This window comes from Falco cherrug, chromosome 13, assembly GCF_023634085.1.
Source record: "Falco cherrug isolate bFalChe1 chromosome 13, bFalChe1.pri, whole genome shotgun sequence".
In the NCBI taxonomy this organism is placed as follows: Eukaryota; Metazoa; Chordata; class Aves; order Falconiformes; family Falconidae; genus Falco; species Falco cherrug.
The window spans coordinates 25,151,216-25,167,158 of record NC_073709.1 but is presented as its reverse complement, the minus strand read 5'-3'; the positions used below and the strand labels follow the sequence as shown (position 1 = coordinate 25,167,158).

General features: G+C 37.0%; 1 protein-coding gene across 2 annotated transcripts in view; it reads right to left on the bottom strand.

Annotated features, from left to right (window-relative positions):
- The window catches only part of CENPF (centromere protein F), a 43,862-nt gene that overhangs the window by 8,582 nt on the left and 19,337 nt on the right, over positions 1-15,943 (bottom strand). For both annotated transcript variants that reach the window (XM_027809198.2, XM_027809196.2), the window contains exons 10-15: positions 14,757-14,879; positions 10,939-11,074; positions 6,285-9,730; positions 2,409-4,706; positions 1,705-1,857; positions 439-615 (exon numbers count right to left, since the gene is read on the bottom strand). In XM_027809198.2, the coding sequence (XP_027664999.2) occupies positions 439-615; positions 1,705-1,857; positions 2,409-4,706; positions 6,285-9,730; positions 10,939-11,074; positions 14,757-14,879 (6,333 nt within the window). The remainder of the gene's footprint in view (positions 1-438; positions 616-1,704; positions 1,858-2,408; positions 4,707-6,284; positions 9,731-10,938; positions 11,075-14,756; positions 14,880-15,943) is intronic.

The following is a 15,943-nucleotide window of genomic DNA, read 5'->3' as shown; positions in this document are numbered from 1 at the left end:
TGTCCTACTGCCCTCAAGTACATATTCACTGACAAATATTTCTGCAGAAAAGACAATGGCCCCTTGTATACAGCATGGCTGACAAATGCATTTCCAACAAATTTGTCCTTATATCCTGAAGTGGTTAATCTTTCTTCCTCATTCCTAACAAATGAACCATTTACTGAACTAAAACATGCTGTTGTTTTCCCTTTTTCAAATGTATGGTCCCAGATAAATGATACAACACTTACTGAGTTCAGAGGCAAATTTACCTTTCACTGCTTGCTATGCAGAAAAAAAAGTAACACTCACCAAGTTCCAAGGTAAATATATAGAGAGTTTGGAAATATTGTTAGCAAAACCAATTTCTCTTGCAATAAAATCAGCAAAATCTTGTAAGATACGTAGAATTTAATCAAAAACTTCCAGCATCATTTTTCCCATTTTCTAGTTTACCTTTTGGTTTGCTTCTGTCAGAGCATCCTGGTGGTCTTTCTCTGCTTGAAGTAGTCTGTCTTTGTATTCTGATATTTCTCTTTTCAGTTCACTTTCTTTTTCTTGTAGTTCTTTCTGGACCATTTCCAAACTCTTAGTCAGTTCATTTTTTTCTGACATAGTTAGATGCAGCTGAATCTGTAAACAGTAATAGCACATTCTTTGGTATTTAGAATTTTCTCAATGGAGAAACAATTGACCCATTAAACTATTTGACTTTACATCTGAAACGTCTTTGAATTTCCAAGAACTTGGTAAATAAGAAGTATTTAACAGTGGCTAAAGACACCATAATCACAAAATGGAACATCTGAACACAAGAGGCAGGACAGAAGACAATGGAGGGTCTTCTAAAAAAAACCAACCAAAAAGCGTTACAATCTGAGGGGTATGCTGAGTGCAAGTTTGCCAACACTTATACCCACCAGCACTGCCAAAATCAAAGCTCAACCCCTCCAAACATTGTTCCCTCTGAGAGTGACTTGACAGGTTAAGGGTCGCTTTCCGCACCCTCTTGAAGATGGCGAAACTTTCTAAGCACTTTCATTTTGATCCACTTTCATAACTGTACGGTTTGAACAGCTGGCCTGTATTTCCATACAGGATTTCTGAAAGCTGCAGAAATCTCTTTTCCCACTCAAAATCCTCAACACCACAACAGAAACAAGACCCTGGTTATAAAATTTTGTAAAAAATGAGTAGGTCAGAAGACCACTTCAGCTGGTTTAAACACATAATACTGCTCACAAATCAGACCCACAGTCATCTAGACAGTTAAAACAGCCTCTAAGAACTAAATACAAACATATTAAAAATAAAGACTTTAAAACTGTTTCTTCCTTGACTTTGTCCAGAAAGAACTTCAACACTACTGAAACACTGAAAGTAGTTTAGTTTTAAAATAAACTTGAGAAATGCTACATTTTTTATCTAACATCCTCAGCCTGATGATTGAATGCCTGCAGTAGAGAGAATTTCTTGGTACTGAAAGATTTCTAGACACCCACCAGGGGCCTTTATGCCAAGAAAACATAGTTTTGATAGAAGGAAGAGAGGGGAAAAAATTATTAACTAAATATTCTATCTCTGAAGAGAACATGACATTTTCGGAAATTTGGAAGCAAAAACCTCCAATAATGTACACTAGTACAGCTCCCTTGAGCAGCCTCCACATGTTTACTATATTTGAGCATCTGGCCCTGAAATACTACACATAGAGTAACTAACTTTGCTCTTTTCTGAATGTTCTTGAATAAGTTGTATTTCTTCAGCAAGCTTGTTTCTTTCTGTAGTAGATTCTTCCTGTAATTTGGAAATCTTCCGTTCAGTATCACTTAGCTTGACTTGCAGCTCAGTACAACTTTCAGTCAGTTCGTTTACCTGAAATTAAATTTTCCAGAATTATTTTTAATACATATGTCATGACCTCCAAAGACTATTCTTACATGCAAAAAACTGGTTTTACGATGGGTTATTTTATTCCCGTATCTAGTCTAACTCCAAGCAAGAGTCACAACAGGCTGATGCTGTTTTTACATGGCAAGTGTCCAATTGTGTCACTTTCTTCTGAGCTCCCAACATACTTATTCTTGATATAAAAACTCACTCACCCAATACTAATTTGTCCTTCCTCTTTCTTCTACAGGAAAGAGGAAACTGCCCTGCACTATTTGATTACTTAAACTTCTACACCTACTATCAAGCAACCTTTCCATTCATCCTACACAAAACAAGGTTGTGCTTTCCAGCTCTAACTTCAATACAAACTCAGGATTGCATGGAAAACATGATTTTATAAATAGGATGCTTACTGTAAAAGTCTGAGGTTAAAGTTATTTTAAGATATCATTTATTAAGGAAGTGATAAGCGCAGAGGACATTTTATCCTCACTCCTAAAAAGGGAACTGTACCCTGATGGAAATGGTATTACCTTTTTACATAAAGTGCTATTTTCAGAAAGTGTAGATTCCAACTCCTTCTCAAGGTCCTTATAAGACGCTTTTAGAACATTCAGGATATCTGGAAAGGTTTCATTATCAGAAAGATGTTGCTCCTTCAGCTTCAGCTCAGCAGTCAAATTCTGCAGCCTTTTTCTTTCCTGCTGCCAGCATTCATGCTCATGGTGCATGCGTGCCAGCTGTAAAGACAGCTTCTCTGTTTCTTTCACCTGCTTTTGAAGAGCACCATTTTCCTGCACCTTTTCATTGAGTTTTTGTTTACAATCTGTCAATTCTTGAAGAAGTACTTCCCTTGTTTGATCCAATTTGATATTTTCATTTTTTATTTCCTGACATTCCTGTAACAGTATTGTTTTATCTTGCTCAAGACAAGCTACTTGATTAATCAAGACCTTCTCTTTTGTTCTAGCATCTGCTTCCTCCTTGCAAGAAAACGCGAATTTCTCACTTATATCTTTGAGCTTAGATTTCAGCAGCACCACACTATTTTCAAACTCATCCTTGATTTGCATCTTTTCTTCCTCCTTTTCTTCTAACAGTTTTGCTGTAGTCAGTTTCAAAGACTCTAGCTCAAGGATTCTTTCTTGCTTTTCTTTTAAATCTTTAGCCAAACTCTCTTTTTCTGACATGAGAACATCAATTTGCAAGTTGAAACACTTCAGCTTTTCAGTCATCTCTTCCACCTCCAATTTTAATGTTTCTGCCTCTGCTTTAGCAGTCTCCAACTGAATAATTACATCTTCTAGATTTTTCTCTGACATCTCCAGTTCTCTTTCAAGCCTCTCTATTTTATCCTGAAGAAAGTCAGCTTTCCGTTCACTCTCTTTCAGCTTTTCAGCAGTGTGGTGTTTTTTCTTCTCATCGGATTCAATTTTTACTTTCAGCTTCTCAATTCCATGTCGCAATTGGTCTACTTCTTTCTGTGCTGAGTTGAGTCTAGCAGCAAGTTCACTTTTTTCTGTTAACAAGCCTTCCAAAGATCTGGAAAGCTTTGAATTTTCCATTTCTGATGAACTTAATTTACTTTGCATCATTTCCAGCTCTCTTAAAATCAGCTCTTTCTCCTTCTTCAAATCTGCTGCTTCATTTTGGAGTTTTCCTTTTTCTAAGGCGAGAGACACGGCATCATTTTCCACACTTTGCAGCTTCTGCAGAAGATCATCTTTTTCATTTGATAATTGATTTACAGCAGATTTTGCAGTTTCCAGCAGATTTCTTTGTGTCCTCACTTCACCCTCTAACCTGTTAATGAATTCAGTAGAATCTACCTTAGCTGACTCTAGCTCTTTTAATTTCTCTTGTAGCTTCTGATACTTCTGATCCAGTTCTTTTTTATTTTCAGACAACATACTCAGTTCTTGGCCAATATGGTTTTTCTCAGCTGTGATTGAAACAAGGTGCTCTTGAAAGCCAGAAATAGTTTTCAGGTTGATTTCCCTCTCCCTTTCCAAATGCTGACATTTTGCCTGAAGCACCTCAATATCATGCTGTATGAACAAGGCATGGTTCTCAGTATTAACTTGCTCAGATTTTGGACTCCCCTGTTCATTTTCAGCTGCAAGAAATTGTTTATGACAATTTCTCTCAGTCAGTTCTACATCATTCAGTGTGTCATCTGCATTAGACAACCTAACTTTATGTATCTCCAGCTCAGACATTACATTCTCTGATTCGTTTTCTAATGAGACTACTCTAGGAGATAATTGCTGCTTATTGACAGAGACAGATTCCAGCTTTTCCTTTATGTCACAGTTTTCTTCCTCAACAGCTACAGTAGCCTCCTCCAGTTCTGCAAAATCTGGGCTCTTCAGAGTTAATTGTGGGTTCTGAAAATTCAGCTCTGAGTTTAATTGCTCAGTTTTCATTAGTAAATCCACATGTTTATCGCTTTCTTCTGCCTCATAGATCAGCTTCATATTTTCAGCAGTCTGTTGTTTTGCTGCCTCCTGCACAGCTTCAGTGATTATTTGATTTTCAAAGAAATCCCCTGCACTCAAAAGCATACTACCATTGGAAAATGGCAATGCAGTGGCATGGTCTGAAGGGCTGGCTAATTTTCCTGACATATTTTTACACTCATGTTCTCCAGAAATCTCAGTATAACCTTCCATTAATCTTGCTTCAGCAGTCTCAGTTACATTTTCACACACAGAGGTATCTCCTACAGCTTTTTTCTCAATGGGGATTAGTTTCGGTTTATTGCTTTTTAGTGCTGAGTTTTCAATAGGCATTTCCAATTGATAAGGAATATTGCTTTCTTGTTGAGTGTTCTGCAAGGGTTAAGAATCAAGCCGTTAAAAAAAAGGAAAATAAGAAGTATATAAGAAAAAAACAAGGTGAGTTTAAAAAGTTTTCTTAAACTAGTAAAGCTCCTCCTCTTACGTGAAATAAATAGATAGCATCATTCTCTACTTCAGAATCTGCCTTCTCATGGAAAGGATTTACATTTATTTATAGACACATGCATCTTGGGCCAAAAGGTTTTCTACATACTAAGTGAAATTTCAGCCACATTTACTGAAAGATTAAGTGCAAAGTTATCACCTCCGTATTGTGGGAAAATAGGTGTCTACATGACAAAGTGAAAAATTATTAGTATCACTAGTAGGGGAAAGGTTTACTGCACATCTTCTATTAGACATCAGAGAATCTTCAAAGGACACAAGTTCAAATCTTCAAACAATCCCTTTTCCAAATCACCACTCTCTGTCAGAGGCAGGCTTACATTTGGCACCACCTGATGCTCTCATTCAAAACAATAAAAATGAGTAACTTCAAAACCTGAGGACTCCAAAAAAGAACTGGGTCCGGAGGCAGCACCTGAATGATCTGCACTGAGCACTTCATCTTACAAAAGCTCCAGCTATCCGTGGTAAGGAACAGTACTTCTTTCTTCAGTGACTATGTATCAGTGTGAATGCTTTATGTGTATTGCAAGCAATACATACTAGTAATATTTTCTTCTCTGCAAGGACCAGTTACTCAGTGTTGCCCAAAATCTAAGGCTTCAACATGCTCTGACAGAGAGCAGTGTTAAACCTTAATTTCTGAGTCTCCGTTGACTGGGCACTAGAGGCCACTTGCACAGGACTTAATGGTCAGAACTGGAACTGTCAGAAGTAGAAAATGCACCTGTTAGATTTATTCAAGGGAAGTTAGTCTAATACACTGTATGCAAGAATTAAACTGGGTTTCCTCCATTCTGAGTCAAGTTTTGATTCTGCCAATCCTTATAAGGAGCAGTAAAATCTAGATTACCGGTTGCAGGCCACCTACAGCACTGACAAAAAAAAAAAAAAAAAAAAAAAAAAAGAGCTGACTCCCAAATTTCTTATTCCCTTAGATATTTTGAAGGAATTCAGCAGAGCAGCTAATTTTCATTTCAACCTATCAGCTCATTCTGTTCTGATGATGATGATACTGGAAGGAATTAAGAGGTGTGGAAGCAGTCCCAGTTTGCTTGTCCCGTGAAGGGACAAGGGAAGCATGTGCATCTTTAACCAACTGCATTAAATCAGAGATCTAAGCTTGCAGATACCGCAGTGCATGCACACCCACTAACAAAGCAGGATCCACCCTAACAGAAGGAAAAACCAGGAAAGTGGTGCAAAGTATTACACAACTTTAATAGACTAAAGTTGTTGGGTTTGTCATCATTTGTTATTTCTCATGATCCCTATGATACATAAACCAGAACAAGGTACAAATTATTTTCCTACTTTCTCTAAAGAACAGTACCATTTCTGTGGGACACAATTTTAAACATATTTAATTTCAAAATTTAAATTTGGCTTACCATAAACGAAAGGGTTGACATAAAACTGATTTGCATAGCAGCAATTACTTACATTTTCAGTGTCTGTGCAGAGCAGTGAATGAGAACTTAAATCAAGGACTTGTAGTTGGAGTCTTGCTGCTTCCAGCTCCAAAGACAGATTCTCAGTTTGTTTTTTTTCTGCTGCCAGTTTGCACTCCATCTCCACAGTCACATTATTCAATTTCTGCTGCCATTCTTCCTTGTCAAATAGATTTTGCTGTTTGAGATTATCTATTTCTTTTCTTTCAGAAAGGATAATTCGTTTCAGCTCTTCTATTTCCTCATTTTTCATATTCTCTTGAATGTGAAATTGGTCTTCCAGCACCTTGATGACCTTCTCATATGTCTGACACAGCAGCTGAAGTTCTTCAGGTGTTCTCTCTTTGTTAGATTTTCTAGGAGTAACACTCCTGGGCTCTCTAACAGAGTCCAGTTTGTGATCATTATGACAATTTTCAACCAAAACTTTTGTTGCACCTTCTGGAATTATTTCTGCAGAATTGTTCAGCCGATTCATTTCCTTTGTCCGTTTGCACGTACCACTGTTATAAGAATCAAGCACCTCACTCACATTCATAAGACAGAGGCTTTCAAAAAGATCTGAAGAAGAAATTGTGGACTTAGTTTCATCTAATTTGGACAGTGTGTCATTTTGGCTAGAAGATAGCAGCACTTTCAGAGAATCTAGATGAGCATTGCTCAGACTCGTTGACAACGCAGAATTTTCTGCCTTCAGTATTTCAATACAAGACCGTAGCTCAGATATCTTTGAGCTCATACTGCAGTGCTGTTCATATAACTTCATGTAGTCATCCTGGAAAGACGAAAGCTTCTCTCTTACTTCAGCAAAGTGTAGTTTAACTTCTTTGCTGGACAATTTTAAATCTTCATAGTCAGAACTGGGTTCAGTACTGCATTCTTTAAGTCTGAAGGACATTTCCTCATTATCAAAATACATTCTCAAATCGCTGTTATCACTTTCATCCATAAGTTCGTCAGGAAAAATACATTTACCCACTTGCAAAATTTTATCTGCATTCATTATGTTCTCTTTCTCTGTCACTTTATTAACACCTGTGATGCCATTGGGTTTTGAGTCTTTAAATCCAGAGGCTACTGCAATGTTCTCACTCTGCAACGCCTCACACATTTTCTCGAGCTTGCTCAGATTGTTTGTCACTACCTGCAAGGATGATGCCAGCAAGACTGAGGAATAACTTTCATCCATTCTTCTTTTGCCACAATTTGGGGAAACATTGTCATAATTATACTCCAATGAGTGGCCACCTTCATCTAATGCTGTAAGGAGAGAATCTGAAGTTTTCAATTCTTTAACAGTCAGCAGTTCTTGCTGCAGTCTTTCTTTCTCTCTCACACTTTTCTCAAGTTCTGCTTCCACACCTTTCAAAGCAGTCTCCAGTTGCATCACTTCTAACTTGTAGCTCTCTAGAGAGAGCTCTCTATCCTCAAAATCCATTTGAAGAAGCTCAAGTTTAACTTTGTATTTATTCAGCTCAGCATCTTTTTCTTCCATCGACTTCCTCAACTCTTCTGAATGGATTCTCTGTTCACAACTAACATCACACATTAGAGCTTCACTTTTTGTTTCTAGCTCCTTCCCCAACTGCTCCTTGTCATGAAATACAATTCCATATTTCTCTTGCATTGTATTTTGTGTCACCCTGACATTTAACATTTCCTGTCTTAAACAGTCAAGCTCCATAGAGGGCGCATGTTGGATACTGGAAAATTCTGACTGCAGTTGCTGAAGTTCTTGAACCAAATCTTTTTTTATTTCTTCTGAGGCTATTAGTTTACATAAGATATCTTTGTTCTCACTAAACACCTGCTTCTCTTCTTCTAATTTTGCTTTCTTTTCCTCAGTTGTCTGCTCTCTCAGAATGCTTATCACATTTGCGTTTTCTTCTTCCACCGATTTATATTTTGCTTGCAAAACTTCAAGCTCTGTTTTGATTTCTTCAGTTTTTGATTCAAGACATTGTCTTTCCTCCTTGTGTCTTTCAGACATTTCAGAAATGATTTCTTCTCTTTCCTTTAAACTATCAGAAATACTTTTATTTGCTTCCAGTAAAGTTATTTGTTCTTGCTCTAAAGCTCTGCTTAAATCCTTAAGGGCTGCATTTTCTTCAGTAAGTTCCTCAAGTTTTTTGCTATATGAGCAAATCATTGAAGACATGTCCTTCTTCTCTGAATCCCATGTTCCAGACATGAGCTTCAGCTCTCTTACCGAATCCTCAAGCAATTTATTTTTGATCTTTAAATCCTGAAGCTCAGCTTGTTGGTTTTCTAATCGTTCATTCAGAGGTTGCAGTTGCATGTCCTTTTCCTCACAAATAGCTGAAGTTTTTTCAACTAATTTCTGACGTGCTGAAATATCTGCTTGCAAGTTACTAATATGCTGTTTAGTTTCTGCCACAAAGTTTTCATGCATCTGTTCTATGTTAAATAATCTTTCTTCTGTTTCACCCTTCATTTGCAGCAAGTCTTCATACTGCTGCTGCTGATTTGAATTCTGCTGCTTTTGAGCCAACAAGGAAATCTCAAGAGAAGAGATCTGATCTTGTAAAATGGCGAGATCCTTAGTTTCCCCTACTTCTGGAAGAGCTCTTGAGCATCCATGATCCTCAGCAATGGAGTTACTTGCTGCAAGTTGCATATTATCTAAAACAGTTTTATCCTGACCATTTTGTAAATTAACTTCTCCATCTTCTGTCACTTCTGAAGTATCTTTTGCTTTTACAAGACAACAGATTTTTTCATGTTCACCAAGCAGGTCATGGTAACATTGCTCCCTTTGCAGTCCTTCACTTGCTGCTACCTGTAACATTTCTTCTAATTCACCAACTTGGTTGGTAAGCTGGAATATTTTACAGGACATATTTTCTATCTCTTTACAGTACTTTTTATCAGAACGTTCCGCTTTCTGCTGAAGTTCATCAAAAGCCTTTTTTTGTTCTTCTAATTCTGCACTTTTACATTCCAGCATGTCTTTAAGTTCTCTGATCTCTGTGCTTTTCCTGTCACTTTCAGTTTCCATCATTCTGAGTTTCTCAGTATGCTCGTGATTTCTGATTTGCTGACTTCGAAGGGAACTCTCCAGGTCCTTAATATGAGCCAGCATACCTTCCTTTTCAGACTTAAATTTATTTATAAGATGATCATGTTCATTTTTCCACTGAGAAAAAGCAGCAGCCTCTTTTTGCAACTCTTCACATTCTGTTTGCTTGAATCCAAGCAGCCTCTGCAAAGCTTCTGATTCTGCCTCCATTTTACTTATTTTACAGTTTTGTTCTTTAATATAATTATCTTTTTCCTTGAGCAGGTCTCTGGTAGAATCTTGTTGCTTTTCCATGTCAGCTAAAGCAGTTTTCAGCTTCTCCATCAAAAACCAGCTCTCTTGCTCTTTCAATTTCTCTTCCAGTAAGTTCAGCTCTGCTTCCTGAGCAGTATTCTTATCTATAAAAGAAAGCACCATCAAATTTTTGCCAGTCAATACTGGTAAATCTACCGCTAATTTTCTAAATTAAATATTACTGTTTATTTCTATTATTTTCATGTCCAAAGCATTACTCTCAAGTTATAACACTGGATAAAGGATTCTTTAGATCACCTTAGGCTATCAGACACTAGGTACTCATAGACATTGTCAACTTTCCACTCTGAAGGTTCATACAAGTCTGTACTCCAAGCTGGTCGGTCCTTACTTGTCAGGTGTAACTACCTGTTGCTTCCATGTCTCACTTCCACCAAATTTTTATATAAAAGTTGAGGGGGGTTCTGTTTGGTTGTTGGGTTGTTGTTTTTTTTTTTAAACAGGACAGGTGTCATTCCAGTAGGAGACCTTCTCGTGGGTCACTCATACTCCATTTCTGCCAAAGACTATCTAAGTCTATATAGTCATTTTCTATAATTGTCGTAATTGTTTCCTTGCCTTGATAGGAACAGACTAAGAATCACGAAGGATAAGTATGGGGCAGGCAGGGGGAAAAGCATTACATTCCACTAGCCGGCTGGTCAAGGCTGCTACTTTTCTGTATGATCAAATACAGAATCATCAGTTGAAAGGCAATGAAAAGTTTGGTCATCATTTTAAGGTGAACAGAATCAAATTCAAAAGCTTCATTTTGAAATCTTACATGAAGTTTGATGGATGCACAGAAACAAGGGGGATGCAGAGAGACAAGGGGGAATCTATCCTCTTTTTTTAGTCAGATCCAGCAGAACTACAAGGATTATTTCAACTCAATTCCTGAAAAACTGTGTTCTCAATTAGAAACAAACACTGAAAGTAAGACTCAACTGTGGTTACATAACATTTTCCTACCTTTTTTTTTTTTCTTTTTTTTAAACTTTGTGAAACACATGAAAATACAAACCAGAAGTTTTCTGGTTTAAATAATTTTTTAAAAAGTTTAAAAATACTGCTACAAAATTCAGTTTGCTGATAAGTTCAGTAGAGTTTGATTAATTTTAAAATTGTGTATCTTCAGGAACTGTATATGGCCATAGATAAAAATTAATTTCCATTTAGGACAAACTCAATGTTGGATAAAAGCACAGTGGAAGCCTTTTTACTTAATTCACAATGAAACTTACAAGATTGCAGGAAACTTACATCACTAAACATGCAACAGGAGGTCCGCAAATTTAAATACATAACTTACTTTTCACCTCTTCTGCAAAATTCTGGCTCTGCTTTAAAGACTGCTTGATCGTATTTAGTTCTTCCTCAAGTTGGTGGAACTCTTTGCATTTTTTTTCAAGTTGACAGTCAAGAAGATTTTTCTCCCGTTTCACTTCCTAAAACAAAACCAAGTAAGACCATATTTCATATGAATTGCCAAGAAGATGAAATAATTCATTTTACTTAAATCAAAAGAAAGATATTCCATTAGGTTCTATTAAGTCTTTGGGCAGCTATGGCCGGGGTCCTAAGCACCGCTTGGGAACATAATCTGAACTGTTCTTAACTAGCTGACAGCATCTGAGAGATGCTGCCAGTTAACCTCGTTAGCGTGCCCCTTGTTTGCATAGAGCAAACAGCTCCACACAACCTGCCCCAAACAGATCGAGACAGGACAGAACATACCCTACAAAAGTCTGAGCTGGTGAAGTCAGGCTACTTTCCCAAAGCAACAAAGGAAACAAATCCCTGCAATGCCATCAAAAATAACAAGAAATGTATAGATCAGATTTCACCTATCATCTCATGCAGAGACAAGTTCTTGTTACACTGATCATCATCATCATGGCAATACTGGTCAATTTCATTTACAAGTGCTTACTGTTTCAGATGGTTGTTTTGCCATTAGAAGTATTTTCTTCCAAATACACTGAATTAAAAAAAACAAACACACAAACACAAACCAAAACACAAACAAAACTATGTAACTATGTTGCACACAGGAAGCTAAAATAAAAGTTCTTTTAAGGAAACTAATCCTTTTTTTCCAAACTCTTGTGATGCTGGACAACAGATGGCATGGAACTGGCATGGCCCAATTGGAAACAGGCCATCAATTATTCATCCATTTACTACTAGCAGATGGGCTGCAATTCACAAAAGCCAAGCTCAAGAAATGGAAAGGTCTGGATGAAAAAAATTAAAAGCTTGCTGGCATAGCAGGCTTGTTTTTGCAACAACATAAATAAATCACCCTCAGAACATGATTAAAATTGTCACTGTCACTAACAGTTACTTTCCCTTCTACTCCATAGCCTTCCCAACCCACTGTTTAAAAAAAGAAAAAAATCCGATCACATAAGTTCAATGAAGAAAGTTTTCTAGTAATCTTAACAATAATTTTTCAAAGGACAAGTGTCCAAACTTCTTGCATTCAAAGTACCATATGCAGACAAAATACACAAACTAAACAAGCCTGTTCATGAGAAGATCTAGGGTGATCTACAGGAAAAAAACCAAACAAGTTGAAGGCATTCAAATGGCTGAAAGGTCCAATTATTTTGATATGGTGCAAACGTTCCCATTAAGTACCACTCAGCAAAACCCAGGAATCCATAATTTAATGGACTACGTATCTGAGATTGGAAAGTGTAAATGACTGGTTAAAGCTATAAACCAAAGAATCCATTTGGTTTCCATTTAGCTATCAGTTCGACTTGCACACTGTATTACTCAAGTTAGCCGCTCAGCAAGTGTCCCTTGAAAAAACAAAAACCAAGCTAAAGCAAACTTCAGGACCTATACACAGGTAGTACTTTTTATTCTGGAGAAACCCTTATAGGGCAGGCTTATGAGCAGTTTAGGGACTGACTGACCAGTTCTTCCAAGAATAGTTGTGGGCTTGCATGCATCATCAAAATGTAGACCATACGCTAAGATGCCAGAACTGCTAAGCTATTGAGATATCACCATTGCAAAGCTCAGTAGTCCTTAGACGAAGCGTATCCTGTATGTCTTACTTTATAATAAGACTAGTGTTCCAAATGTGTAAGGACTAAAAACAGCAGTGGATTAACCAGTGGAAAACAACTATATTCTCCACTGGGTAGCTGTACCATTAGTGTAAGACCACAACAATTTCTCTTTAATAAAGGAAAAGAAATGCCAATCTCACTCTTTGTTTTCTTTCGCTATTAAAAAAAAAATAATCTACTGTCAACAAAGCCTCCAAGACTTTGAAACAATTTGATGCAGTATTTTGCATTATATTTATCAATGACAGCGAGGAAGACAGGCCATACCCCAAGTTCTGCTAACATATACCACACTCCTCATGTGCGAATCTTAAGACAGAGAACTGTAGTGTTACTGATTTTTTCAGATATTACAATCTCCCCCAGATTAAGCTTCTTTATAAATTGGTCATGTTCTAATACAATATGACTGTCACCAGCTGTTCAGTTGTCTGACCAAGGCAAACAAATATGAAGAATATAATCTGCCTACAGTTACAGCCTAGTAAAATGCATACAACACTGGTAGATAAAACAAAGCACACCCAAGAATTCGCAGAAAAAAAGTGTTTCTACATATTAGATGTTCTCTGACAATGGGATCTCAAGAAACTGTATAAAATCTAACCTTAATCCATAATTTCAAAGCCAGAAGAGGCACCAGCACACAAGATCTGATTAAAACAATTTTAATTTTGTCTAAAAATATGAATGATTACATTAAAAATGCACAGTAGGTTGATGGAGGCTTTCCTCCTCTGGGATACATTGGAAGAACAAGTTATCTGGATTAGCTTACCACTGGAAGGCACCAGTTACAGTTAGTTACTAAATAGGTTTCAAGGACCACTATCTGGCATCAAGGCCAAGTGGCATAGAACAGCCCATATCTGTACCACTAGTCTTCCGTCTTCCAAAACAGGTGGCTCTAACCAAACTGCTTGCTGGGAATGGTCCCAGGCTCATATGAACTCCCAAACTGTGTCTGGGAATAGTATTGAGGAGTGCTAGTCAGCTGGGCCAAAGCCACGTAAAGTGCTGTTCTAACAATTAACAGTATAAACAGTCACATTCCAACAGCTGGGAATGTTCCCAGACATTGTAATCTACCAGCATGAATGCACCTAAAGTTTCACAATATATTAAAAGCTGTACCATCCTTTGTGCTGATCTGAACAAAGAACACTATTTCAATTTAAATTTATTCATAGAATTTTGACTGGAAAATTTTTGATAAAAATAATGCCACATTATTTTTATGTCTTCTCATTACAACAGGCAACAAGCAAAACAAGTGTTTAAATAAAAGTGACATGGATTACGGAGGTATTGAGCTCCTTTTTTACTTCTGTTTCTCCAAATAAAGGATAAAATTTGCATTGAGAGCTCTCTAGTAGCACAGTGGAAACAATTTTCAAGTGTAGCCACTAAAATTGCCACCGAAGCAAAATGAAAAAATAACTGAAAAGACAAAGGAGATATTACAGTGAAAAGTTTTCTGCATGTGTGAATATGAGCTAGTATGGCAGCATCCAAAGACTTCTCTGAATTTATCTTCATGTGGGAGAAGTTTTTACAGCAATGTATATATGTTGGACTGTGTTTCTTCAAAGAAAAATGCATTTTTTTTAAGAGGATACAGCATTGTACAAAATCATTGATTTTGGCACTGTGCATCAAAGCAGTAGTCAGTGATTCTAGAATTTACTTTTAAAATCAGACAAGCATTGATACATTTTTATTTCAGGACCAAAAGCAAGAATCTCTTGAAACAAAAAACTATCTTTGATAAAAGATAAATCCAGCATGAACTAGAACCCTATCAGCAGCATTACAGCAGTGAACCCTAACTGCACAAACAATTCCACGAATTGCATTAACCTACGTGACATTACTGAAGACCTCATTTTGTTACAACTAAGATACAGCATTAAGATAATTCATAAGTGTTCAACAATTGCTTATGGGAAAATCCACTATTTGAGCAAGTGCTCGACAGTACTAGTGTTTACACATTGCCAATTTATGCTATCAATTCTGTCAACTACTCCTCTGCATTTGATACCTCAAAGCTTCTTGTCAAATCAGTTTCCTTCGCCCGAGCCACTAATACAGCCTGCTCTGCTTCACGCAGCTTCTGGGTGAGATCACTGGTATCACGTTCCAAGCGTTGTTTCACTGCCATTACCTGTAAGAAGGTTGAAAATCAATGCTGTATTCATAGGCATACATAACTTTTTTTTTTTAAACTCCCATTCTTGAACTCCAACATTCTACTACAAAATAAAACTACATTATTTTATCCCACCATAAACCTAAGGTTTCTTGACTGTGGTTTAGAAAATAGCTGCTTATTGCCTTTCCACTCCTTTGTCTCTAGCCAGAAAGATGGTATGTCTCTAAAATACATGTATTTTTAGACTGTCTGAAATTGGATTAATACACCCAAATCACAGTTACATCACCACAATGGTACCTGTATGATACAAATTAGCCTTTTTGCTAAGATATGAGAATCAGAAAGTTAGGATCATAACTGCGCTTACTGCTCCATTGACACAGATTTTATAGAAACTGAACAGGTTTTAGCTCTTTCAAATTAGTCATATTGCTCCAGATTAAAAAAGAAGAAAATGCCATTATCAGGTCAAAAAAGAGGGGGGAAGAAGTCTATTCTAGGTCATTAGCTAATAAATTAGCTTTCTTTGAGAAAGAACTGAAAGACACCTGTTTTTCTCTCTATGAAATCAATTTATTCAGTAAGCATATACAAAAAAAGAAATCCCCACTGAAAACTTTTCATTGAATATATTCCCATGGCTATGCTTCTACACTAAAACAAGCCTGCAAGAAGCTGTTTTATCAGAAATGCTGTTTCAGTGCAGCCTGCCTGGTAATGGGGTTTCTCAATTTAACTTTGAAAAACTTTGGCCCTTTTTAAAAATCCAGTTAGCTCTGCTGCTTTGTAGCTGCTCAGCAGAGTTTTTTGAGGCTTTTAAATATTCCCCTTTCCTGGTCACCCATTCTTCAGGCTTGTGCTGCTCTCTAACCTTAAAACTGTGATTTTGTGACAACAGATGTGTTCTATTAGCTAGTTGCTGCCAAAGCTGTGGAAGTCCTCCTTCATACTGATGTTCCTCACTACACAAGCCCTGACACTCATCTGATTCTGTGGAGAACCAGTTCAGGGACTTAAACTGATAGCAAACACTTGTGCCCGTGTACATATATGCTAATTTACATACAATTTTT